The sequence below is a fragment of the Phymastichus coffea genome, unplaced genomic scaffold (assembly GCF_024137745.1).
Source record: "Phymastichus coffea isolate CEN01 unplaced genomic scaffold, Cenicafe_Pcof_1.1 PCOF00004, whole genome shotgun sequence".
Classification (NCBI taxonomy): domain Eukaryota; kingdom Metazoa; phylum Arthropoda; class Insecta; order Hymenoptera; family Eulophidae; genus Phymastichus; species Phymastichus coffea.
Window position 1 is genome coordinate 2,555,496 of NW_026706815.1, and position 26,776 is coordinate 2,582,271.

General features: G+C 36.7%; 1 protein-coding gene across 1 annotated transcript in view; it reads left to right on the forward strand.

Moving 5' to 3' along the window:
* The window catches only part of LOC131666732 (protein unc-13 homolog A-like), a 957,113-nt gene that overhangs the window by 483,386 nt on the left and 446,951 nt on the right, over positions 1-26,776 (forward strand). Inside the window, exons 9-10 of the mRNA XM_058939609.1 lie at positions 14,793-15,518; positions 15,591-15,812. Of these exons, the coding sequence (XP_058795592.1) occupies positions 14,793-15,518; positions 15,591-15,812 (948 nt within the window). The remainder of the gene's footprint in view (positions 1-14,792; positions 15,519-15,590; positions 15,813-26,776) is intronic.

A 26,776-nucleotide genomic window follows, 5' to 3' on the forward strand; every position in this document is an offset into this window, starting at 1 on the left:
CCCTAATTGACCCATGACCGTGGATGAGGCACCGGTATCATAGAGTGCTCTAATTTTAAAGTCATCTATGTCTATCCACAACCACCACCTGATCTCAGGAACCCTGGAACCCTCACCCTGGAAGTCGATTTTCCACCTCTGTCCTTTTCGCCGCTCGCCAGAAGAACTGATAGAAGGAGAATTTTTCCTTCCCCCATGCCATCGGCTCTTACGCTGTTCTAGAGGGCTGCCTTGCTTCTCATTGGCCAACTTGCGCAACATCCGCTCGATGCCCCCCAGACGCTCTTCCATCTTCTTATCAGAAGTGGAAGCTTGCGATACTTGTTCGGTAGGCCTCCTGGCAGGGTTCTCCACGCCCTGTCCGCGCTGCGGATCTCCCTCCTTCTTCGCTGGCCATTTCAGCGGTTTGGGATTTATTACCAGCCGTTCTTTTGCTCGGCTGGTAGGCGTACTGAGGGAAGATCGTCGAGTTGGGGTCGGTGAACACACGTGGACGACGACCGTAAGATAAGGTGTTCTGTACCTCGGTCGCCCTTCTGTTGAATTCGCGTATCGACTTCATCTCGCTCCAACGCAGCTGAATTTGGATGTTTGGGAGGAGGTTTGCATGGAGTAGGTCTAATAACCTCTCCAAGGGCATTTGTGGTTCTAGTCTATTGACAAGACGCACCAGGTTGGACACGTAGTCTTGCACTAGTTCGTCCTCACCCTGGAACCGGTTCTGGGCTTCCTGCAACAGCCTTTGTTGCTGTTGCGTACTAGTGCCAAACCAATCCCAGGCGTCAGCGACGAACTCAGCATAACCAAGCCACTGGTACTTGTTGTTATCGTACCAGATCCTCGCGTTACCTTCGAGAATCTCTGATACGGAACAAAGCACTTCGTCATCAGTTAGCCCTGCGCCCACGCGCAGATCTTCCAACCTTGACAGAAACGTATCTACGCTCTGTGCCCTACTGCCCGCAAACCTCAATTTCCATCCGCGGACAATTTTCCTAACATCTCGGGTTGTGGAGAGCTCTGAGGATAGTTGAGGACCGGTGCCAGATGATCCGATTCGACTCCTCTGACGAACAGGTGCGGATCTCCCATACTCTTCCGGATCCTCTTCACCTCCTCTTCTTCGGAGGGATTCCGGTGGGGTGACGTCCCTTCTTCTGGGTGGTGGTCTTAGAGGAGCCGTTGTGCTTCCCGGAATCCCAGAATCGTAGTGACAGGTGAATGTGTTCTGAAAGTCCACATTACGTCCGGAGCGCGGTTAAACCGAGTCGCTCTGAGAAGAACGGCTAGCATTGGCCATCTCATGCATTGCGTCTTCCAGCTCTCGTATTCGTAGGCGCATGTCCTGTGCCTCGCGCTCCGCACACACCTGTATTCCCTGCAGAGTCTGAAGGGTTTCTAGGATTCGACCAACCAGCTTGCGGTTGCGGTCGATTCCCTCCTTCAGGTACTCTATTTCCCGGAAAGCTTCACTCAAGGATAATTCTTCCTGAGGTTCCTTCCGGTTGCAGGATTCCTTCGACCTGAGATCCGGAGTGCTCCGTCTCCTCTCCCCCTCCTCCTGCTCCTGGGTGCGTAGGGCCTTCTGGATGAGCTTATCCTCTTCTTGGCGGCTAGCTTCACCCTCAAAGTCCTCATCCGGGCAGGCGAATGTCCTTGACATATCTGTCAAGGATATTCCCCCCCTATTGATGATCCTCAGGGGATGGTCGCTGTTCTCGTCTACGCTGTGGGTTTCCAACTCGTCACAGACTGTATCGAGCCACGCTTGTCGGGTTTGCCTCCTACGCCCCGCCACCTCTTTACTGTGCGTGGTCTCTTCGAAATCCGTCACGGTGTACTCTCCTAGCAACCTTCTCCCTAGCCTAGCCGCCTGCTGGATGACACTTTCATCCTTGCGCAGCTCTAAATCCGCCAAATAGCTTTCGCGCTATGCCAAAGTCAGCTTTAATGCCCAATTGTCAATCTGAGCTGGCAACAGAGCCATCTTGCCTCCGCACGGGTGTAGGATGCGGTCAAGGTTTGAAATTATCGGCCTACTCGATCACTACCGCTTCCTATCACCCAAGGTATGAGCGGGGTATACACAATTTAGTGTAACTACCCTTAATGCCTCCTTTTTATAAGGCACAAACTCGCGAGATTATGAGCGCGCGTAGTCTCCGCAAACTATCTATAAATATTATACAAATATTCTATGTAAGGTCGGAGCCTGCTGTTTGCTTGCTCCACCTGGCTAATATTTTCTGGACTGCACGCTTGGGTCGGGCTCTCTGCTTTTATCGTCGTTCAGGTGCTTCCAACCCCCCTTTATCCATCAAACTATGTCTAAAATGGGTTAACACCTGATTACTCCAAACTACCTGAAATCACTTCGACCCACTTATAATTATCGCTTTCTGCCCTTTTTACAATCAACTTAACAATTTTTTTAGTAAAAAGTTTCGTTTTTTCTCCAGCAGAGGGCGTACCGCTCACGATCTCGCGCTACCACCCGTTCAAACCTTCCTAAGCGCTCGCGCAATCGTCTCTCTCTCTCGTGCGTCGATTACCTTCGACGCACAATCCTATTCGTACTAAACGGACCCCACGTTGGGCGCCATGTAACGGGGGAGGTTATCTGAAAATGAGAAATTTATTTAAGAACAAACTCCCACGATGAAGAGCAAACCGCCGCTCCGTTAAGCACGTATCATAGTCCTTTTATTCGCCTTAACGTCAGATGATTTATCCTAGTTGTCTTCTATCGAACGGAGTTGAACTCACCTTTAGTCACGTGTCTTGTGACACTCGATGAGTTTTAAGTGTGAGCGACTTTACTCCTAATCTTCTTAATCCCCCAGAGTTAATCAGATTAAAACCTAAGCCTTTTCCAATTACTTAAGCTACTAGGAAAATTAAATGAAGAAAACGGCGAATAAATTTAACAAACTTTAATTAACAAAAATCACTACAGTCTTTGTAGGGCCAAAAGACTAACGCTCGCGAATAGGATTTAACAATTAACTATTTTCAGTAAGAAAGAGAGAGAGAGAAGATTCGAATTATACCGCGAACTAACGCTCGACGCGAATACAAAAATTAACGCTAACACGATTAAACAAAATACCGAATGTATTTTGCATCGTATATAATGACGGAAGGTGCACCTACCATGCGGTGCAATTACGGTGATTCAGCCGTAATTGTTGTTGCAAAAAATATCAACTGCCGCTGCCCCTTGATTATCAGCTGCGCTGCCTTGTACTGCCTCCAATTAGCTACAATCTGCTGCTTCTACACTGCTACTTGTTATCTCGAAAATACCGTCGCACTCACGCACGAAATTGTCCCAAAAAATTAATTATTCGGCGAAAACAAAGTGCAATACAAATCGGCGGTAAGTTCACGTTCACAGCTGAGGCGTAACTGCCTATTCAAAAGATCGCGCGCCCCCTCTCTCTCTTAACTATTAGCACTAACGCGCGAGAAGCAGAATCGCGAACGGTTCGATTAATTAAATCGACTACCGTTGCATTACTCAATTATTTAGAATTTTCTCCACGGATGTAAAGTTAAAATTAACAATATTTGCCTTGTAACTTGACTTCTTTGATTTCTCTCGTATTCATCTTTATTTTTTCATTAAATTTATTTTAAGTATGTTTTAATAATTGTTTGGTCCTTTCTTTGAGAGGTCGATTAGTACTTGATATGAAGCGCGACATTATGCTTAACAATAAATGAATTTTGCTGAGCCCAGAATTTTGATTTTTTGTATTTTATTCGATTTAGTGAAATTTATTGCATTTAAATTGAAATTTTGTTATTAACTTTAGCTTTCAAAGATATTTCGTTAGAAATTTAGTTTACTTTAGAAATGAATTTTTCTTAGCTATAGGAGTGAGTTTAGCTTCAATTTCGTCAGTCGATTCAATATCGCTTTCATACTAATTCTTAGATTATTTATTGTTGATGTGACGTCGAAGTCACTCTCAGGTACGCTTGGAGTAAGCGTAGACTCAGGGTTGCTCTAATTTGGCTTGTGCGTAACACTTTAGCCGGGACGAGCAATATTGTTGCTCCAGAAACTCCTAATTATGGGGATAATAATAACCAAATGTTATTATGAGCACACCAGACTTCTAGCTTAATGTGCTCTTAAGGGGGCTTGAATGGAAATCCACCAGACTCAGGCTTAATGGATCTCCGAAAAGGGATAACTATTACGGAAGGAAAAGATAGCCAAATAAATTTTGTAACTTACTCTTTTTTATTTGTTTCGAAGTAAGGAAGATTTCTTTCTTTAAAGTTACTCTTGCTCTATCTATCTTGCTCTTGCTCTCTTTAAATTCGGCTAGTTTCATTTGGGCTAACGAGGTTTCTTAAAATAGTTTTGGCTCCTTGAACTTGAATCTGAGTTTATTAATTTCCAGTGAACTGCCTATCGCGACCTTGTGCAGGGCTTTTTATAACCGGGGGTGGTTGGGTGGAAATCCCCTTTTTCAGGCCCATGGAGTGACAAACTCAAAGTTTTCTGCATTGGCCGATGAATTTTCTTGGCCGAAGAATTTTCTTGGCCAAACCGGAATACATAATTGGTTGGAGGGCGTGAGTTTTCAGAAAGAGAGGTCGATTCTTTTCTAAACTTGGGCCCTTTTCTCCAGAGATGGCTCTTAGAGTTTCATTTTTGAGAGCAAGAGTGACGTTATTATTTTTAATTAATTAATGCAAACGAATGTTAAACAGAGTACATAATTGTAATTTTACATTATCACTTAATACTAGGGAATCAATTACAAGTTGAAATAATGCTAAAAATGTAAAAATTCTATGATTAATTATTATAAACGAATTTATAATATTTGTGAATTTGTCTGAACTTAGTGTTACGTTATTAGTTACTATACACTATTGTTGCTTATGGTCCTATTATTTAACTTAAATTGTATATTTTGATGTTTGAAAATGGTGAGTCGATAAAAGAATGAGAAAAGCCATAATTATTTATAATAGAAGGTGCAAGGTTAATTTTTATAATTTCAATATTTCTATTTCATTCTCTTTGAGGGTAAAAATTTTTTTTTGTCTTATTAAAAGAGGAAAAATTAGAACGGGAAACAGATTGCAGTTTTATGGCCCTCTTCTCTCATCGGCATCTCAGCGCTCACGTGTTCGGAGGCTGCATGCACTTCATATGTAAGTGCGAAGATACGAAGGGCAGAATAGCGTATTGAAAAAATGAATGCTCGCTTATATAAATTTAGACTATAGATTCTATTGCTTGGAGACTATCAAGAAGAATTTCCCTGCGACACTCGGCTCGGTTCCCACAGGGGAAACGGTTTCAACTCTGCCGTTGGTCTTAGAAAAATTATTCTTGTGAAATTTGAAAATTTTAATCATATATGGCCCGCCGTCACATTGATAAGAATAAGAAAAAGCTATTACAATAATTTTGGCCCGCATGAATATAATACTGGCCCATTCCATATGGATTCAACCAGCAAATAAAATCGATGTCTGCGGTCTTTTTGAAAATTTGGGATATTAATCTACATTGAATTTCATTAGATACGTGTTTTTTCTTTTGTGCGAAAACCCTTTTTGAAGCCCTGTAGTACTATGACAAAGCTGACAGGATATAAGCGTTATTTTAAATGCAAAAATAACCACTGTGTTTTAAATGGTCGGCATTTTCACCCAAATAATTCTACACAAACCGTTTTTCTTTCAAAATGTGAGTAATTTGAGCAGCTTTCATTTTCTGCATTTAGATTTCGATTATTTTGAAAACTCTTTTTTTAATTAAAAAATCCAAAAAAAACTACTTTTTTTTAAAAATCAAATTTCTCAAAAAACACATGTTCGATTTATTTGAATTTTGAATATGATTTTCATGACGTCATAAGCTATCTTTCTGCCAAGCGGAAATATGCTATTTTTTTCCGTTCCCGAGATGTAGCTTTGCAAAGAAAATGACTACTTTCACGTGTTTCAGTATTGTGGGCTATGTGCAAAATCTATATTATTCTTTCAAACAGACGCAATCATCTTGGAGTTTACTAAATAAATGTTTAATAGTAATGCTTGAAAGTGTTATCAACATTAACCGGAATTTAATCAGCTTGACGACTTTATTTTTACGAAGAGTTACGTTATATTATTTTGAAATACGGGGATAAATCGGCGAACAAGGCTCTATTTTGAAAATTGCTTTTTTCAAATACATCACGCTTAATTTCCTTGAATTTTGAATATACGAGTATATTGTTCAGGGCCTTATGAGTTATATGTCCACCGAACGGCACAATGCCATTTTTTCCCGTTAGTGAGAAATGGTCTGCTGATCTTTATGTCATTCAGTGTTTTATGCGCTGTGTTAAAGCATATTGTATTGTTGTATATTAAAATTTCATCGCATATAAATTAATGGTCGAAGGAAAGTCAATTAGAAATGTGTTTAGAAATAAAATTGACAAGTAATAGTTACTAAAAATACATTATTTTGTTTAAAACTATTATTTCACAATCATTTGGAAATTGTTACTTAAATGACGGGTAATAATGGAAATGTAAATAATATTATAATAATAACAGACCGCCAGACGCACTCATTATTGTTCAGCATACAACTTTAAGCCACTCATGCTTGTTCGTTTTTCTCATAGATCGTTCAACATTGGTATTGCCTTCTTTATCTAACTTGCGGATTACCCACCACTTAAGTTCCTTGAATTTTGGATATGTTGCCTTATGAGCTGTATGTCCACCGAACGGCATAATGTCATTCTACCCCATTTGCGAGAAACGGTCTTGCAAAGTAAATGGCGATTTTTATGTGATTTAGCAGTGTATAAGTACTTTATGTACAAATGACAATATGCTTATAGCCAACCACTCTCACCTCGAAATTGTCTAAATCTTAAAATATTATGCCTAAGATTATTAAAATTAGTGCCGATGCGTCGCTTCCCAACTACTGTGACAAAGTTTGTTAACTTTAGTACCGTCTAGTCTTTTAAAAAGTTATATTATATCACACATGAATAGAACTACTGATCATATGATTAGAGTTTCGCGACAGTTTGTAAAAAGTAAAGGTATATATACGGTAAACCAGATCCGTATTCTGGAAATTCTTTAGACGCTGAAACTTTCAAGCTAGTAGAAAAGTATTATCTAGACGACGATTTTGATTGTTCACGACAAAGTCCTAACAAAGACGATGTAGTAAATGTTAAGATCAACGGAGTTGTCGAAAAGAAAGTTAAACGTTTTCTTACTCGCAATATCAAAGAAATTTTCGATCTATTCCAAGAACAGCGTCCGGAGATGTCCATTTCAGGATCTAAGTTTTATGATTTACAACCGAAATGGGTTATTCCTCAACCTTTAAATAATGCATGTTTATGCGTTTATTGTACAAATTTTGATCTTATGGCAACTACATTGAAAAATGCTTTCAAAAAGAGGGCTCTCAATTTTCGATTCTTAAGCAAGAGCTGTTATCAATGATTGTTTTCTCTAAAATGAATGATACCTGCGTTTTTCGCGAATGTCAAGATTGTAATAATAAAATTATAACAGAGGCAATTTTTCAATTAGAAGATATTTATGATGAAATTACTTTTGCAGTATGGAAAAAAAATGATCTTGTAAAAAAAACGTTACTTTAGACGTATTTTTTAAAGAACTAAACAGTTGCGTTAATCTCATTAGCTAACACGGACGGATAAAGCAACTTCAGCAAAATGAAAACAAAATTAGAAAAACAAGATGGTCTTGCAAATATCAATCGTTTAATTTTACATGGGGATTTCGCAGAGAATTGGGCTGTAATTCAGAAAGATGCAATCCAGGGGTATCACTGGACTAATACACAAATTTATATTTTCACATCTGTTTGTTACTTTGGAAAAAATACTGTAAGATTCGGCATTATTAGTGATTATAGGAAACATGATACGGCTTTTGCGTTAGCAGCGATGAAAATGGTAATAGCGTTAATTTTTGTATTCGCGTCGAGCGTTAGTTCGCGGTATAATTCGAATCTTCTCTCTCTCTCTTTCTCACTGAAAATAGTTAATTGTAAAATCCTATTCGCGAGCGTTAGTCTTTCGGCCCTACAAAGACTGTAGTGATTTTTATTAATTAAAGTTTGTTAAATTTATTCGCCGTTTTCTTCATTTGATTTTCCTAGTAGCTTAAGTAATTGGAAAAGGCTTAGGTTTTAATCTGATTAACTCTAGGGGATTAAGAAGATTAGGAGTAAAGTCGTTAGCAGCGATGAAAATGATAAGGAGCGAATGTGTTACGAAAGTTCGTTCGTTAACCATTATTTAGAGGTGGGCAAGTGAGGCGCACTCGCTCATAGCAATTGAGGCATGAAGGGGGAAGAGGCAAAGAAATGAAAGTGGTTAATAAATTATACACACATAACACAAATTCGCATTTTAACAAATCTAATCAAATCAAATAAAAGTTACATTATACTTGAACTTCGTAATACCGCACATTAACAAATCGCATAAGAATAAGCCGCATTACAGAAACTCTTAATCTGATAAACACAACGACGTTGTTAACACCTATTACAAAAGAGAACAAATTAACTAACTAATCACGCCTACAAATCTATAGAAAACACAACGCGAGTTGCCCGGCAGACGACCGCTTTGACGACAAACCGACTTAGGCTATTTAACTAAAAGAGAAAGTCGCCCGGTGAGAGATCGCCTGGACGATTTCTCTTTGAGCAGTTTATTACCCGACCGTAATTAGGGCAGGTAGCCAGCGTATGCACGCCTTGCTACCCACCTAATATTTGAATTTACGCATAGTGCCATCGTCAAAGAGAGAGAGATAGAGAGAAAGATTAATTTGCAAAGTTGACCTTTGATGGTGGAGCGGGAGTCCTAGCTGCGCATGATGTTGCAGGTCGTCGCTGGGCAACTCCTGCCGGCTTTCCAGGTAGCGTCCCGAGTAGATACAGGACCAAGTCGTCTCCTCCTCTCGGTTTTCTTCTCGGCCCTTTGTCCTCGGCTGCAAGTCTGACTTTTTCACCGCTAGCCGTCCACCGTCTTGCTACGATCGACTTGGAAAACCTTCTGACTCTGCTCTCGACTTACTACCGTCTGTGCGATCTAGAACTTCTTCGTCGATTTTTTCTCTCCCCACTTGATCTACTTATTAGGCGGCGCGCGACCAATGCGCTAATTAGTTCAAAACGCGCGCCTGCCTAATCTTGCGTAGGGCACGCACGCCCCCGACTATTTCTCTCTCCCTCTAACATCTCTATACTCTCTGTCGCCAGCCTAGCAGCTTCGGGCCTGCTCGGCCCCGCTCGGCAATCTCCGCCAGCTGAAACAGAGACCATGCATTAGACGCATTCTTAAATGCGCCCAACGTTGGTCACTGTGCCTTGCCGAAAGAGAGGGGAATTTGGGAACAAGCGTAACGCTTGCTCTCGTCACAAATGTATTGATTTAATTGAGAGCGACGAATAGGACATTAGAATAATTTCAAACGGCGCAGCTGCGCATTTTAAAAATCGATTTCAGTTTCGCGATTTGGGAAGCGATATCGATACAGGCAAGTGGATTTTTTCAGTGACGGGGCATGGACAGGGAGCATGTGACGGCATAGGGGGTTTACTAAAACATTATGCTACAACGCATAACTTGTCATCATCGCCGACCAAATATATGTAAATAAATATACAAGTAAAATAAGAATACTGCTTTTGAAAACTGAAGAGCTTCAGAAATTCAGAGCTGATAAGGTCGCGGTGTGGAAAGAAGTTCAATCAATTCATGGCATTCGCGATAGTCATATTTGATGAGGAATCCGCAAGTCAGATAATGAAGGCAATACCAATGTTGAACGATCTATGAGAAAAACGAACAAGCATGAGTGGCTTAAAGTTATATGCTCAACAATAATGAATGCGTATGGCGGTCTGTTATTATTATAATATTATTTACATTTTCATTATTACCCGACATTTAAGTAAAAATTCCCAAATGATTGTGAAATAATAGTTTTAAACAAAATAATGTATTTTATGTAACTATTACTTATCAATTTTATTTCTAAACACATTTCTTATTGACTTTCCTTCGACCATTAATTTATATGCGATGAAATTTTAATATACAATTATATACAATTATTATACATTGACCAAATCACACAGATAAATTTGCGTCGATCATGCAAACTACAAACATTTATAATAGAAACGTTGCTATGCACCAGTCGTCAGAAATAATGTCTTGCTTGCTCAAGAGCTGACAGAAAAATGAAGAAGTATAAGAAACCATACTGGCTATTCCAAAATACTTGTTTATTCCCACGCTCACCCTCGTTCGTTTCCTAGTTGCCATATTTAGTTTTACGGCCTGTAACCTTGTGTAAAATGCATCGGTGGTACTGCGCTCCGAGGAATCGTTGGTATATTTATTGCCATAAATAACGACGGCCCCAAACGATAAGCGGCGCGGTCGGATTAGAGCTCGGAAACTGCGAGTCATTAGGGAGTCTTAATTCCTCGAACGTGTTCGGGCCCGGATTTTTTTTTATAGTCCCTTTGTCACAGTAGTTGGGAAGCGACGCATCGGCACTAATTTTAATAATCTTAGGCATAATATTTTAAGATTTAGACAATTCCGAGGTGAGAGTGGTTGGCTATAAGCATATTGTCATTTGTACATAAAGTACTTATACACTGCTAAATCACATAAAAATCGCCATTTACTTTGCAAGACCGTTTCTCGCAAATGGGGTAGAATGACATTATGCCGTTCGGTGGACATACAGCTCATAAGGCAACATATCCAAAATTCAAGGAACTTAAGTGGTGGGTAATCCGCAAGTTAGATAAAGAAGGCAATACCAATGTTGAACGATCTATGAGAAAAACGAACAAGCATGAGTGGCTTAAAGTTGTATGCTGAACAATAATGAGTGCGTCTGGCGGTCTGTTATTATTATAATATTATTTACATTTCCATTATTACCCGTCATTTAAGTAACAATTTCCAAATGATTGTGAAATAATAGTTTTAAACAAAATAATGTATTTTTAGTAACTATTACTTGTCAATTTTATTTCTAAACACATTTCTAATTGACTTTCCTTCGACCATTAAATTATATGCGATGAAATTTTAATATACAACAATACAATATGCTTTAACACAGCGCATAAAACACTGAATGACATAAAGATCAGCAGACCATTTCTCACTAACGGGAAAAAATGGCATTGTGCCGTTCGGTGGACATATAACTCATAAGGCCCTGAACAATATACTCGTATATTCAAAATTCAAGGAAATTAAGCGTGATGTATTTGAAGAAAGCAATTTTCAAAATAGAGCCTTGTTCGCCGATTTATCCCCGTATTTCAAAATAATATAACGTAACTCTTCGTAAAAATAAAGTCGTCAAGCTGATTAAATTCCGGTTAATGTTGATAACACTTTCAAGCATTACTATTAAACATTTATTTAGTAAACTCCAAGATGATTGCGTCTGTTTGAAAGAATAATATAGATTTTGCACATAGCCCACAATACTGAAACACGTGAAAGTAGTCATTTTCTTTGCAAAGCTACATCTCGGGAACGGAAAAAAATGGCATATTTCCGCTTGGCAGAAAGATAGCTTATGACGTCATGAAAATCATATTCAAAATTCAAATAAATCGAACATGTGTTTTTTGAGAAATTTGATTTTTAAAAAAAAGTAGTTTTTTTGGATTTTTTAATTAAAAAAAGAGTTTTCAAAATAATCGAAATCTAAATGCAGAAAATGAAAGCTGCTCAAATTACTCACATTTTGAAAGAAAAACGGTTTGTGTAGAATTATTTGGGTGAAAATGCCGACCATTTAAAACACAGTGGTTATTTTTGCATTTAAAATAACGCTTATATCCTGTCAGCTTTGTCATAGTACTACAGGGCTTCAAAAAGGGTTTTCGCACAAAAGAAAAAACACGTATCTAATGAAATTCAATGTAGATTAATATCCCAAATTTTCAAAAAGATCGCAGACATCGATTTTATTTGCTGGTTGAATCTATATGGAATGGGCTTACTATTAAAGGAGAAACTATTATAATACTCCCACTGGCGAGAGCCATCGAAAAAATTAAATAATATCCGATTTCAAGATAACGATCAAGATAATCGCTGAGTGTATGGTATTGAGTATGGTTCAGATAGCAACTATTGCCCGGATATTCTGCTATTTGACAACCACGGACCAAGAATTGGACGAAATGAACAACGACTTGAATATTTTTGTAAGCTTTCTAGCATATCAAAGACCGGCCTGGTATATAGTACGAGGGTCGTTTGAAAAGTCCGTGCAAAAATAAAAACTGCTTGATTTTTTTTAATAAATCTTTTTTATTTTTCAACATAGTCTCTTTTTAGGCTTAGACGCTTCATCCAACGCTGCTCTAGTTTGTTCATCCCTTCCAAATAAAAGGATTTGTCCGAGTCTGTAAAATAGGCATTCGTTTCTGCAATCACTTCCTCGTTTGAATAAAATCTTTTCCGCACCAACCATTTTTTCATATTAGGGAAGAAATAGTAGTCCAACGGAGCCAAGTCTGGAGAATAGAGGGGATGTGAAAATAGTTGGAACCCTATCTCTATCAGTTTTCGGCCACAACTGCTGAGGCGTGAGCTGGCGCATTGTCGTGGTGGAAGAGGATTTTTTTGTGGGTCAATCGTTGACGTTTTTCTAGCAACTCGGTTTTCAACCGATCCAATAACGATGAATAATATTCGCCTGCAATTGTTTAACCCTTTTCCAGATAGCCGATGAAGATTATTCCTTGCGAATTTCAAAAGACAATCGCCATAACCTTCCCGGCCGAAGCAATTGTCTTCGTCTTTTTCGGAGCAGATTCCCCCTTGGTAACCCATTATTTAGACTATTCTTTGGTCTTAGGAGTGTAGTGATGTACCCATGTTTCATCTACAGTGATGAAATAACGCTTAAAGTCTTACGGATTTTGCTGGAACAGCTGCAAACCATTCTTGCAACACTTCACACAATCTTGTTTTGGTCAATCGTGAGCAATCGCGGCACCCATCTAGCGGATAGCTTTTTCATATCCAAATGTTGGTGCAATATATTATGTACCCGTTCGCTCGAGATGCCTACAGTACTAGCAATCTCACGCACCTTCACTCTTCTGTCAGCCATCACCATATCATGGATTTTATCAATGATTTCTGAAGTGGTAACCTCAACAGGGCGTCCAGAACGTTCAGCGTCTTTTGTGCTCATATGGCCACTCCGAAAATTTTGAAACCACTTATAAACGATTCTAATCGAAGGTGCACAATCACCATAATGTTTATCAAGCTTCTTTTTAATCTCCTGAGGCGTTTTGCCTTTGAAAAAGTAATGTTTAATCAATACACGAAATTCTTTTTCGTCCATTTTTTTACAACCACTCGATTTCTTTGATTGAAACGAATGTAAAACACAAAGTAATTGATATGCCACTACCTGAAATAATCTTGATACACACTAGTAGCGCCATCTCTCTGACTTTGCACGGACTTTTCAAACGACCCACGTACTTGAGGAGCCTTTGATAACTGAGGTCATTGATCAGATGATTAGGCATCTACATCAGATCAGATCACCACAGGCATTCATGTACTACTTGTCGGGCATTGCACCGTGGATAGCTAGGTCAGCTGAGTTGTGCTTCATGGGTACATGGGTCTATGTTGTAGAAGGCAATTCAGTTTGTATTAATGAAAGGCGATTAGCGACGAAGATTTTTCATCTACACAGATGCTTATTTACTTGTAGCTCCGTAAGAACAATATGGCTGTAAGACTACAATTTAATGGGCGAATTATGCAGAAACTTCTATTTTTGCAGATGCTTGGCAAGCTTAATCAGAAGAGTTGCACTGTATAGCTCAAGGTTCGGAATGCCCGCAGTCTTTACGAACGCGACTTTCAGTTTTGCTATAAACAGTAAAATATAGGATTTATTGTTTCCGTCATAGATTCGTAAGTAAAACATGACAGCGTATGCACGTGGTAAAATATCGGAAAATCCATGTATCTCAAAGGGGTTCTGCTTTGACAAATGGAGTCAACGATCAGTGGACAGTGTGTAAGGCGTTGAAAGCGATTAGCAATAGTCATGCCAAAGGTCTCGAATGTCAAAAAATAACGATTCATCCGAATCGTATTTCCCTGTCCATAAATCTTGCATGATTGATATTTTTGTATTTACGGCAATAAATGCAAGTACGTCAAGTGGAATATGCAAATAATCAGATCTTTTCATTTCATTGATCGTATTCGTGATTTTTACGATCAAGCTATATACGTCGAGGAATTGATTCCAATGCACTTCGAGAGTTTTCACGATGTTATTAGGATCGATATCTTTGACTCATTACTTGGCGGGGATCGCGAAGGCAACAAATCGGAATGATTGGCTGCTCATTTGTTCAGCTGGATTCCCACTGATTTTAAAATGTCGATGTTTTTCACAGGATTATCTACGAGACCCGAAAGATTCATGAGACATGTTTTCTTTTTACGATGTGCGCGTTATGACGCGTTATGACAGACTTGACACGTATTGAGACTTCCCTTTTGAGGTCCGTCTGGGACTCTTTACCTATTGCCTAAATTTTATATTTATTAATTTTTTGACCATAAACAGTGAACAAATAACAATAATATATTTAATTAATTTATTATAATATTTATAATTTTATAGTGTTCGATATATTAAAAAATATAAATATTTTTTTACAGAAAGAAAAATTTGTAAAGCTATTAGATCAGTTGCACAACTCATTAAGAATTGATTTATGCATGTACCGAAATAATTTCCCAGCTTCTAGTCAAGAGAAGCTTATGGATTTAAAGTCCACAGTTGATTTATTAACCAGTATAACATTTTTTCGCATGAAAGTACAGGAATTAACGTCTCCTCCAAGAGCTAGTAATGTCGTAAAAGATTGTGTGATAGCTTGTCTGAAATCAACCTATCAGTTTCTTTTCCAGAATTGCTACGAACTCTACAACAGAGAATTTCAAGTTGATCCAAATGAAACTCGTCGAGATGAAGAAAACTCTCCTGCCTCACTTGATTTCTGGCATAAACTGATTGCTCTCATAGTTTCTGTAATTGAAGAAGACCGTAATAGTTATGCTCCTGTACTCAACCAATTTCCACAAGAACTCAATATCGGTCAGCTATCTGCTGCAACGGTTTGGTCGCTTTTCGCAATCGATGTAAAAGATGCACTTGATGAACATGAACAAAGTAGATCATGTAAATCATCTGCTTATATGAATCTTCATTTTAAAGTTAAATGGCTATATACTAATTTTGTACAAGATGTCCCTCCATATAAAGGTCAAGTTCCCGAATATCCAGCTTGGTTTGAACCATTCGTTATGCAATGGCTGAATGAAAACGATGACGTCTCTTTAGAATACTTACATGGTGCCTTCAGCCGGGATAAAAAAGATGGTGTAAGGATATATGATATTTACAGGAATTCAATTATTATAAGATAATTTGTAAAATGTGTATTCATCTTTTAGTTTCAAAGAAGCAGTGAACATGCTTTATTCAGTGTATCCGTTGTTGATGTATTCACCCAGTTAACGCAATGTTTTGATGTTGTCTCAAAACTTGAGTGTCCTGATCCAGAAATTTGGAAAAGATACATGAAAAGATTTGCCAAGACAATAGTAAAAGTATTAATAGCGTATGCTGATATCGTAAAAAGAGAATTCCCTGAGCATTTAGAGGACGAGCGAATAGTAAGTAATTCAGAATATTTTACTAACATTTATAATTAAAATATTTATCTAATATATTGTAACGAGAAAAAGCGCTTTGCTAGTGATTTTCCCTTCATCCGTTACCTCTCAATTATAACGGTCCAGTCTGATTTTTTCTTTCCTACACAATTACAACTCAACAACCACCTAAAATTTTCATTGATATGATATCAATCGTGCACTGCCGCCTCATCTATATGTAAATGTGTAGGAATATATGCTCAGAACTTTGACCAGATAAGAAGCGTGACGTTACTGTAATCCGAATTTTCTCAATGAATTTCTTGAAATTTTGCAAAAACATTGACTGAGTGCTTTTATAATAAACATAAATACCTTTTTATACTTATCGATCAATAGAAATCGAATATGTAAGATTCAATAGTACATTACGATACAAGTGCGGGAAAGTAGATTCTTGTCTCGTATGGCGTTTACGCCTGAGCGAAGTGAGGGTGGAAAGGGATACGAGACGAGAAACTCTTTCCCGAACATGTACCGTTACCGTTTTTGCTTTTTGGATTTATCGGATTGTTTGAAAAATTAAAAAACTTCCCAAGATCTTTTACAAAAATTCAAAAACATCGCTCAAAGGAATTCGAAAAAATTCACACTTGTGTTTCGATGAATTTCAAGCAATTTTGTTCCTTAAATTTTTTTTCCAAAGTCATTTCTTTCTGAGTAAAAAAATCGCAAAGTTTTTTATTTTTGAAAATTTTCAAAAAATTATAACTTTTTTATTTTTCATTTTAGCGAAAATAGTCTCTGTTACTTTTTTGTAGGAAATGAGCCAGATTTTCATAAAAAAATATGAAATATTAATTTTTTTAACATTTATTACTAAAAATTTGAAAAATAAAATTTTTTGTTTACGAGTTTGTCTCTTGTAGCCGCCATATTGAAGCCGCCATGTTGGATTTTGCAAAGGCGCACACAGCATCAGAAAGTAGATATCCTAAGCTTTAAATTGAGTCGTTGCACGATTTTTTTGGTCACATCAAATTTTGGACACAGCAGTGATCCGGTTGACATGGATCGTCCCATATATATATATATATATATATTGTAACAGGCTGCCGTTTAGTCTATAATCTCTGGAATGTACCTTTATTAAGACTAGACGACGCCTAGTTATCTATGTGCTCGAAGCACATCAACCTACCTTGTCTCGGAGTGCGCCTGCGCAGAGTCTCTTCACTATTCCGAGTTGGGTTCCCCCAACTCACCGCTTGGCGGCGCTGTCGCCCTTACCTAGTAGCGCTCGCGCGGCCGTTGCTGGAAACTAAGTTGACGATTCCAGTCTACCGGTATCCGCGTGATCCGTGCTACGCTACCGGCGAATTCGAATGAAATGTAAACACTAGCGACCTCCGGACAAAGGAAAGAACAAATAACGATGACTCGTTTATTTAAAACTATTAATCGGTTTATTCGATCAGATCAAATACACGAGGAATCTGCCGAGAGTCTTGCGCACGTTTGCGCGAATGACAATCTACGCAATATGAGAGAGAGAGTGAGAGAGAGAAAACCGCGATCACCGCGAACTAACCGCTCGCACGCAACAATTAACTTCCTCGCGCACGCTGCGCGGGATCGCTTGCTATAACAATAATAGGGGAAGGTGCACCTACCGCAAGGACGATGAGGATACGGTGGCCAACCGTATCCGATCAACACGCTGCTAATAAGCTGCTTCGCTGCTTGCCGCACCGCCTCGATTACTGTTGCTGCTGTTATTGTTGCTGCTGTCGCTGCTACTGCTGTTGCTGCTATTGCTGCTGCTGCTGTTACTGCTGCTGCTGCTGCACCCAGCACACCGCACCAAAGTTCGCACTGTTCGCCTTAGCACCACCACACGAAAACTTCAAAACGGCTCGGGAACAAAAGGTTAGATCGACACAGGCGGACTGAGTGACACAGTCATACTGCCTGTTGAACGCTCCCCTCCCGGTCATTGCCCCTACGCGCCCTCTCTCTCTCGCGAACCGATCGCGGCTTTTCTCGATCAGCCGCTCATTAACCTCGCGCGAGTCTAACGATTTACGCTAATCGTTGCAATATATATATACACTATTAAAACTGTCGATAATTATGGCTGGCCATCACAAACAACTGAAAATTTTGCAAATTTCAAAATTAATTTTTAATTCAAATTCTGTTGTTTAAACTGAAAAACGAAAGACGCTAGTATGTTCTACGAGTTTAACCCATTTCTTCCCAATCGACCATGAGACTATCGATTGGTTTATCGTCTTGTAAAATGGGTAGAATCGCTTGAAATCGACATGCAAAATACCATTTCCGAAGCAAAAAGACTTGCTCTTTCCGAATCTGCAAACAGATTTTCAAAATTTTGCGATCCAAAAACAATATGGCGGCTCAAACTTAGTAAAAATTTCATTTTTTATTTTAACTGAATTTCCTTTTTTTTTTCGAGTAAAGTATGTAACGTATACCTACTAAACAATTTTATTTCACTATTAGTATGGTTGTAGGACTTCTGTTATCGATTAATTATTGATATTTTTGAAAATCCAAAATTTAAAATAGCGGACGAAAAATTGAAAAATTCTGAAAAATGAAGGAAAATGAAAAAACATATATTTTTTGTGTTTTTGAGGGTGCTGATTTGATATCTGGTGTTGATTTTTGAAAATTCTTGCACCGAAAATCAATATCGAGCATTCGAAATGGCTGATAAACTTAATTTATTTTATAAATATATTTTTTCTAGCGAAAATCCACAGGTTTAGCATTCATTAATTTTCTAAATAATAAAAGTTACAATAAAATTATTTCAAATCATATTTCACTTATAAAACGGCCGCTAGGTGTCGAACAGTCATTTTTTTGTACTTGCAGTAAAATCTGCAATCCTAAATCCATATAGGTACCCGATATTTTCCGCAAATTTGTATACTTAAAAAAAATAAACTACAAAATTTATATTACTGTTGTATTACAATAATAATAATTTATATAAAAACTTCGACTACTACTGCGATTGATTTATTATAATATTTTTGAACCTCATAATATTATAATTTTGAATAACTTTACAAAATAACATCTGGTATAAAGTATGCCAAAGAAAAACGCAAAGCAATCCGACAGTAGCATTACTGTTGAAACTACTGAGCTTATGGATTTAGATTCCGATCATGTTGACGGAACAGATAAAACGTTTTCTAATTTACCCGAAAGTTTATTTAGAAACGTTGCTGTGATTCCTGATGATATTGGAAGTGGAGATGAATCAAACAATGAAAACGATTCAGCTGACAGTGTTCAGATAATTAAAGGACGCAATTGTCCAGAAGGGTATCAAATAGTTGACATACCCTCATTTCTTCAAATAAAAAACTAGAACCTTCACATGAGTATGTATGGAAAGATGGAGAAAAATTTTATGATTCGATACCAAAATCAGAAATATTTTTGGATGAGGAGATAAAAAGTAATTTGCGTGAAAAAACATGCGATGAGTTGTTTGAGTTATTTTTTTCAGATGAAATAAAAGATTATATAATTGAAGCAAGTGCTGAAAATGATTTAGATATTGATACTGATGATTTGAATAAATTCATTGGGATAGTTATGTTTTCTATTATCAACAGTCGTAAATGTTATAGGGATTATTGGTCTAACGATTCTTTGTACCATTCCGATACAGTTTCTGAAACCATGTCGCGTAATAATTTTGAAAATATAAAAAATAAATTTAAAATGAATAAAAAAGAAGATAGAAATGATGCAGATAGAGTATGGAGAGTCAGAAAAATAATAAACTTTTTTCGAAAAAATATTCAGCAATTTGATTTTTTTTGTTCTGCCCTTTCGATCGATGAGATGATGGTTAAATTTTTTGGTCGTACCGTACTCAAACAATTAATAAGAAATAAACCTGTACGATTTGGAATAAAGCTTTGGGAGCTTTGTACTATTCAGGGATATTTATTACATTTTGATGTTTACTGTGGTCACGATTCAAGTAGCGAAGAAAAATGTGCTTTGGGTTCTAGAGTAGTGATAAAAATGTTAAAAGAATTTTTTCAGAGAAAGTCGGCAGATGAAATTTTGAAATACCACGTCAGTTTTGACAATTATTTTAGTTCACCTGATTTACTCGTACGATTGAAAAAACATGGTCTCAGAGCAACTGGGACAGTAAGAGACGAGCGAGTTTTTACTAAAGATATGTTCAAAGAATTATTAGCTTATAATCAAGAGAAAAATAAAAGAAAAACAAAGTCTCTAATTTCAAATAAAGTTAAAACTGTTAAAAGATTGACTAACAAACAAACAGCTAAAAAACAACCAGCTAAAAAAAAACAGCTAAAAAACAAACAGCTAAAAAAGTAAAAGAAAAATATACGAAAGCAACGAAAAAAAATAATGCAAAAAATGTAAAAAACAAAATAAATAATCTAACAAAGAAAAAATCAACTTTGAAAGCAGACAAGCAAACAAAACAGAAAGCTAACAAACAAGAAGTAGTTTTCGAACTTGATACTTTAAAAAAAAAAACATACCATCGATAAAAAATCTGAGCGTGGTACTTATGTAGTAACTCACGAAGTAAATAGTAGCATAAACTATGTTACAGTAAAGGATTCTAAAAATGTTTCTATCATTTCAACTGAAAGCTGTGTTACACCACGATCTGAAGTGGAAAGAACTGATAAAAGTATAAAAAAAAAATTCCACTAGAGTTTCCTCTGGTTTTTATAATTTATAATATGTTTATGGGAGGTGTTGATCTTCATGATCAACATTGCAGTGATTTTCGACCAACTATTCATGGTAAAAAGTGGACATGGCCTATGTTTTGTAGGTTTATACAATCATCACTAATTAATTGTATGGTCTTATATAATTTAGTGCATAGTAAGAAAATATCAGCTAAAGAGTTTGTCTCGAATGTCATAAGAGTATACTTGAAACGAAGCGAAAAATCACTATCTGAACATTCACTCGTCATGATTCCTAAGGCACGCAAAGTATGTAATGTATATAAAGATCGAACTACTTATTATTGTTATGATTGTAAAGAACATTAATGTGTTCAATGTTTCAGATCCTACTATGGTTTGCATCAAAGTTCTCAAAGATATACACAACAAACATGTAAATCAGGAGAAAAGTGTGATAAACAACGTACTAACAACTTTTGCGAAAAATGCGATAAATACATATGTTGTAAATGTTTTGACAGTTATGATCATACTTTTTCAACATCTCAGTAACTCAATTATTTACTACTACTATTCACTAAACATAATTTTTATACTAAAAATGATTTATAACTATATATAATGAAATATCAGTTTATTAGCTTCAAAAGCATATAAAAATGTGTACTTTATAAAAAAAACTCAAGTAAAAAAAAATTAAGTTTATCAGCCATTTCGAATGCTCGATATTGATTTTCGATGCAAGAATTTTCAAAAAGTAACATAAAATATCAAATCAACACCCTCAAAAACGCAAAGAAAATGTATTTTGGCGAAAAACTGTGATTTTTCGAAAAAATTCAATTTGGCAGCCATTTTGAATTCGCCATATTTATTTTCGGTGCAAGAATTTTTAAAAATCAACACCAGATATCAAATCAACACCCTCAAAAACACAAGAAATATATATTTTCTCATTTTCCTTCATTTTTCAGAATTTTTCAATTTTTCGTCATTTCAAAAAAGGAAATTCAGTTAAAATAAAAAATGAAATTTTCACTAAGTTTGAGCCGCCATATTGTTTTTGGATCGCAAAATTTTGAAAATCTGTTTGCAGATTCGGAAAGAGCAAGTCTTTTTGCTTCGGAAATGGTATTTTGCATGTCGATTTCAAGCGATCCTACCCATTTTACAAGACGATAAACCAATCGGTAGTCTCATGGTCGATTGGAAAAAAATGGGTTAAGGCTTTTTCTCGATGTAAATGAAACTTATAATTCTATTATAAATTTTGCGATATTAACTAAACATACATTATCTGTAAACAACTATTTATAGCGACTTTTTTTAGATTTCGTATTTATGCCATAATCTTTGGCATTATCAATTTAGATTTTTAAAAGTAAAATAAAACGTCTAATGTAGTTAGATTAATAAATTTATGCCAAAATAATAAATAACGTTAAACGGCCATTTTAGCGTTTTTAAAAGGTGAAAAGTTGGGTATCTTGACATGCCCGTATTAACTGTTTTGTGTGTTGATTATTCAATTACACCGCCAGATAACCTCATCGGGACATGTTATATACGTTTTTCTTGTATTTTTTTACCGTAGAATACAATGGTGCTATCCATTTTATCGCAATTATACAGGCTGACGGATCAGGGGTCAAAAATTACAAATAAAAACCGGAAAAATACGTTTTATGCCTAAAAGAGGATGGCGCACTACTCCAAAAAATCTGAAAAAATTCAGGCTGATAAAATGTGTATAAAATAATATTTAAAACTTAAAAACTCAATATAACTTGATTTGAGAGCGGTTTGAATTAAAAGAAAATTTTTGTTTAGGTTAATTAACTTATTTCTGGGACATTCAAGAAAATTACACTAAAACTGCGTACTTTAAAAAAGAGAATGCCGCAAGCCCAGTATCACTATCAACTTCAAATCCAGAATAAAAAATAAAATCCATGCAACGGAAATTTTTACGATCAGCTTTGCAATTAGAAACATGGTGAGATGATGGGATGAGACCTCTTGAAGCAAGACATGGTGGATCTCGTCTACACTATGCTAGAACTTATGGACAATGATCGATTCGACAGTGAAGAAATGTCTTGTTCACAGACGAGTCAAGATTTTGCCTGTACAGTAACGATGCTCAAATGCGAATTTAACGTCATAGGAGGGAGCGTTTTGTGCCAAACTATATTAAACCAACCAGAATTTTTTTCATTGGATACGTCATAGTATAGGGAGCAAACTCTTTAAACGATCACACTGACCTTATTGTGGTTCCACCTCCCAGCTTAACAGTTAAACGCTACATCGATGAAATTTTGAAGCATTACGTGCTTCGAATGAGTCCACATAGGTCTAAATTTCATTTTCATGCAAGATAATGCACCACCCTAATCAGCAACTCTGGCTTACATCTGAGAACACCACTTGGAGATACTACCGCATTCATCGAATAGTCCAAATCATAATCCAATTGAACATGTAAAAGACATAATAGGTAGATGATTTTGCAGTAGGTAAAGACAGCCAAGAAATCTTGAGGAATCGAGACTAGATCTAAACAAAATATGGCTCAAAATACCTCAAGACATGATAAAAGCTTGTATTAATAGTCTTGCAAGATTAGCAGAGACTATTAGACGCCAAGGTGATAACACAATATATTAAAGGCTTTATGTAATCGGCTCTTTTCAAGGCCTTTTACAGACATGTACACACAAACACACACAAATACACACGCATATGATAAGCTAAACTCGATTTACTACCTCTTCGTGGTGCTTATTAGGTAACGCTAAATTTAACGGTAATATTAGTTTCGTCGGATACGAGTTTTCCATTTCCATTTGATCAGAATCAACCAAGAAATATCATTCGAATCCATACAAATAGCATTTTTAACCTAAGATATCGATCTATGAAGTCGAGTCATTCTACACCGCTTATTCAATCGTACAATGAATCGAAATTATCAAACTTTTTCACGAAAAAAAGCGTGTTTTTAAGACACTTTTTGGAATGTTGCAAAATCATTAAAAAAATCATAATAGATTAATTTTTTGAAATTAAGGAGAAAAAGTTGTACTTATAAGATGTAATGATCATAATTATCGAAAAAAATCACCAATGCCGGGCGTGTTAAGAAAGTTAAGGATTTTTCAGCTTTAAAAAATAACCTTCATTTTAAATGGAACGTAAGTAAGGATTGCACCAAATTGAAAATCGAGTTCCACTATCATAAAGTAGAGACGCCGATCTTCAATTAAAAAAAATATGATCCCCTTACCATATCGATCTCCGAATTTGTGCCCTTTTTTAGTCGGAAGTAGGTGTTACGTTAATTTTATTGCGGAGTATGAATATCAAGAGCACTTATGAGAAATAAAATAACATAATGTTTTTTATAATCCAGTATTAGGAATTCGTAATATTCTTCTGCAAGAATTTCACAATTATAATAACTTTTATTTTATTAACAACGATACTACTCGTATTATACTCTTATAATAATAAACCTCATTTAATATTAGTTTGCTAGTACATTAGTAATATAGCTTACTATTTGTATCGGTGTCTTTTTTAACTAGTTTTTTTAACTATTCATAGTCACGTCTACGCCAGATCACGTTTAGGCGTGAGGTTCAAAGCGGATAGTGTTTTAGCACTAAGTGCGAGGCCGAAAAGTATACGATAATTAAAACGAGGATAGAATAATAGCTATTTGCATGCATAGGGTGCTTAATAGTTTAAGTATATTCTTACCTTGAGTTTTGCTTGTTGATAATTAGTTGCAGTACGTCTCTGTTAAAGGATTCGCGTGATACGCAGTCTGACTCGAAAGGTAAAGTTATATAAATTTGCGGAATATTCCAATTACTCCTTTAATCTAAGTTTGAGATACAAATAAACTTATACTAAGTAATTTCAGATTTTGATTGATACAATATTTAAACTAAGAGAGTTCAGGTTTACCGGAATATGAAACGAGACCAGAGTCGGAGATCGAGTGTAACGAGCTAACAGAAGAGCGAGATCGTAAGAGAGCGAGTACAGCGGCGGAAGGCTCTTTTTATACTCGCGCTACGGAATCATTCCCTTGACTTAAAATTAGGACACTAATTCATAGAAAGTTATTGCGATAAATTCTGATTCATGCATAAATTAAACTGGTTTATAGTGTCGGGATACGTGTCAGGTAATACAGTAGAGGCAATATTATAGTGCTCTACGATATCAGTAACTGTTGGAGGATACAAAGTCAATGACAGGTATATTATAGTTTTACATCAGTAGGTACAAAATTATTTTATAAATACGTGCACATACGAGGGTCGTTTGAAAAGTCCGTGCAAAAATAAAAACTGCTTGATTTTTTTTAGTAAATCTGTTTTATTTTTCAACATAGTCTCATTTTGGGCTTATACACTTCATCCAACGCTGCTCTAGTTTGTTAATCTGTTCCAAATAATAGGATTTGTCCAAGTCTGTAAAATAGGCATTCGTTTCTGTAATCACCTCCTCGTTTGAATAAAATCTTTTCCCCGCCAGCCATTTTTTCATATTAGGGAACAAATAGTAGTCCGACGGAGCCAAGTCTGGAGAATAGGGGAAATGTGAAACGAGTTGGAACCCTATCTCCATCAGTTTTGCGGCCACAACTGCTGAGGCGTGAGATGGCGCATTGTCGTGGTGGAAGAGAACTTTTTTGTGAGCCAATCGTGGACGTTTCTCTAGCAACTCGGTTTTCAACCGATCCAATAACGATGAATAATATTCGCCTGTAATGGTTTTACCCTTTTCCAGATAGTTGGTGAAGATTATTCCTAGCGAATCCTAAAAGACAATCGCCATAACCTTCCCGGCCGAAGCAATTGTCTTCGTCTTTTTCGGAGCAGATTCCCCCTTGATAACCCATTATTTAGACTATTCTTTGTCTTAGGAGTATAGTGATGTATCCATGTTTCATCTACAGTGATGAAACGATGCTTAAAGTCTTGCGGATTTTGCTGGAACAGCTGCAAACCATTCTTGCAACACTTCATACGATCTCGTTTTTGGTCAATCGTGAGCAATCGCGGCACCCATCTAGCGGATAGCTTTTTCATATTCAAATGTTGGTGCAATATATTATGTACCCGTTCGCTCGAGATGCCTACAGTACTAGCAATCTCACGCACCTTCACTCTTCTGTCAGCCATCACCATATCATGGATTTTATCAATGATTTCTGAAGTGTTAACCTCAATAGGGCGTCCAGAACGTTCAGCGTCTTTTGTGCTCATATGGCCACTCCGAAAATTTTGAAACCACTTATAAATCATTCTAATCGAAGGTGATCATAATGTTTATCAAGCTTCTGTTTAATCTCCTGAGGTGTTTTGCCTTTGAAAAAGTAATGTTTAATCAATACACGAAATTCTTTTTCGTCCATTTTTTTACAACCACTCGATTTCTTTGATTAAAACGAATGCAAAACGCAAAGTAATTGGCCGATCTGGCTGAAACTTAGTGTGTGTTCTTCCGAGATATGCCACTAACTGAAAATAACCTTGATACGCACTAGTAGCGCCATTACTCTGACTTTGCACGGACTTTACAAACGACCCCTGTACATTGATTTATATCTAAACACATACGTTATAAGTTCGCGTGATACTTCATGTATCGATGGTACTTGCCCTTCCTCCGAGAGTCCTTAGCTATAGTTAGCTAAGTGACTGACGTTCTCCTGAACGTTATTAACTGGTAGCAGTAGATTCTTCTACATTAGAAGCGTTTATGTCCACCTTTGCCTTCGTATGCAATAATAAAATATATTCAGAGATGCATGCATATAACAGGGATACATGCTGTAGAATATAACGCGGTAGATTCGCCAATTCTATTTTAAGCTATATAGTTGTCTTTCTTCTTCTTGTAGCATTCAGCACTAGTCAGTTGAATTGAGCTAACATCTGATTTGAAATAGCGTGAGGCGCGAAATTCCCCTATCATTATTTATTTTATAATACATGTTCATGATTATGCTATATCTATATAATATTTAATTAATCGTATGTTGTTACAAATATCTTGTTTCCCTATAGAATCTCAAATTATATTATACAATATTTATCAATTATATTATACAAATATTTATCTAAAGTTACATGCAAACGAATGATTACAAAAATTTTGATAGTGATCATTGAAGAATTCTAGTTGCTTCATCTAGATACGTGTGCTGAACTGCAGTAACCTTTG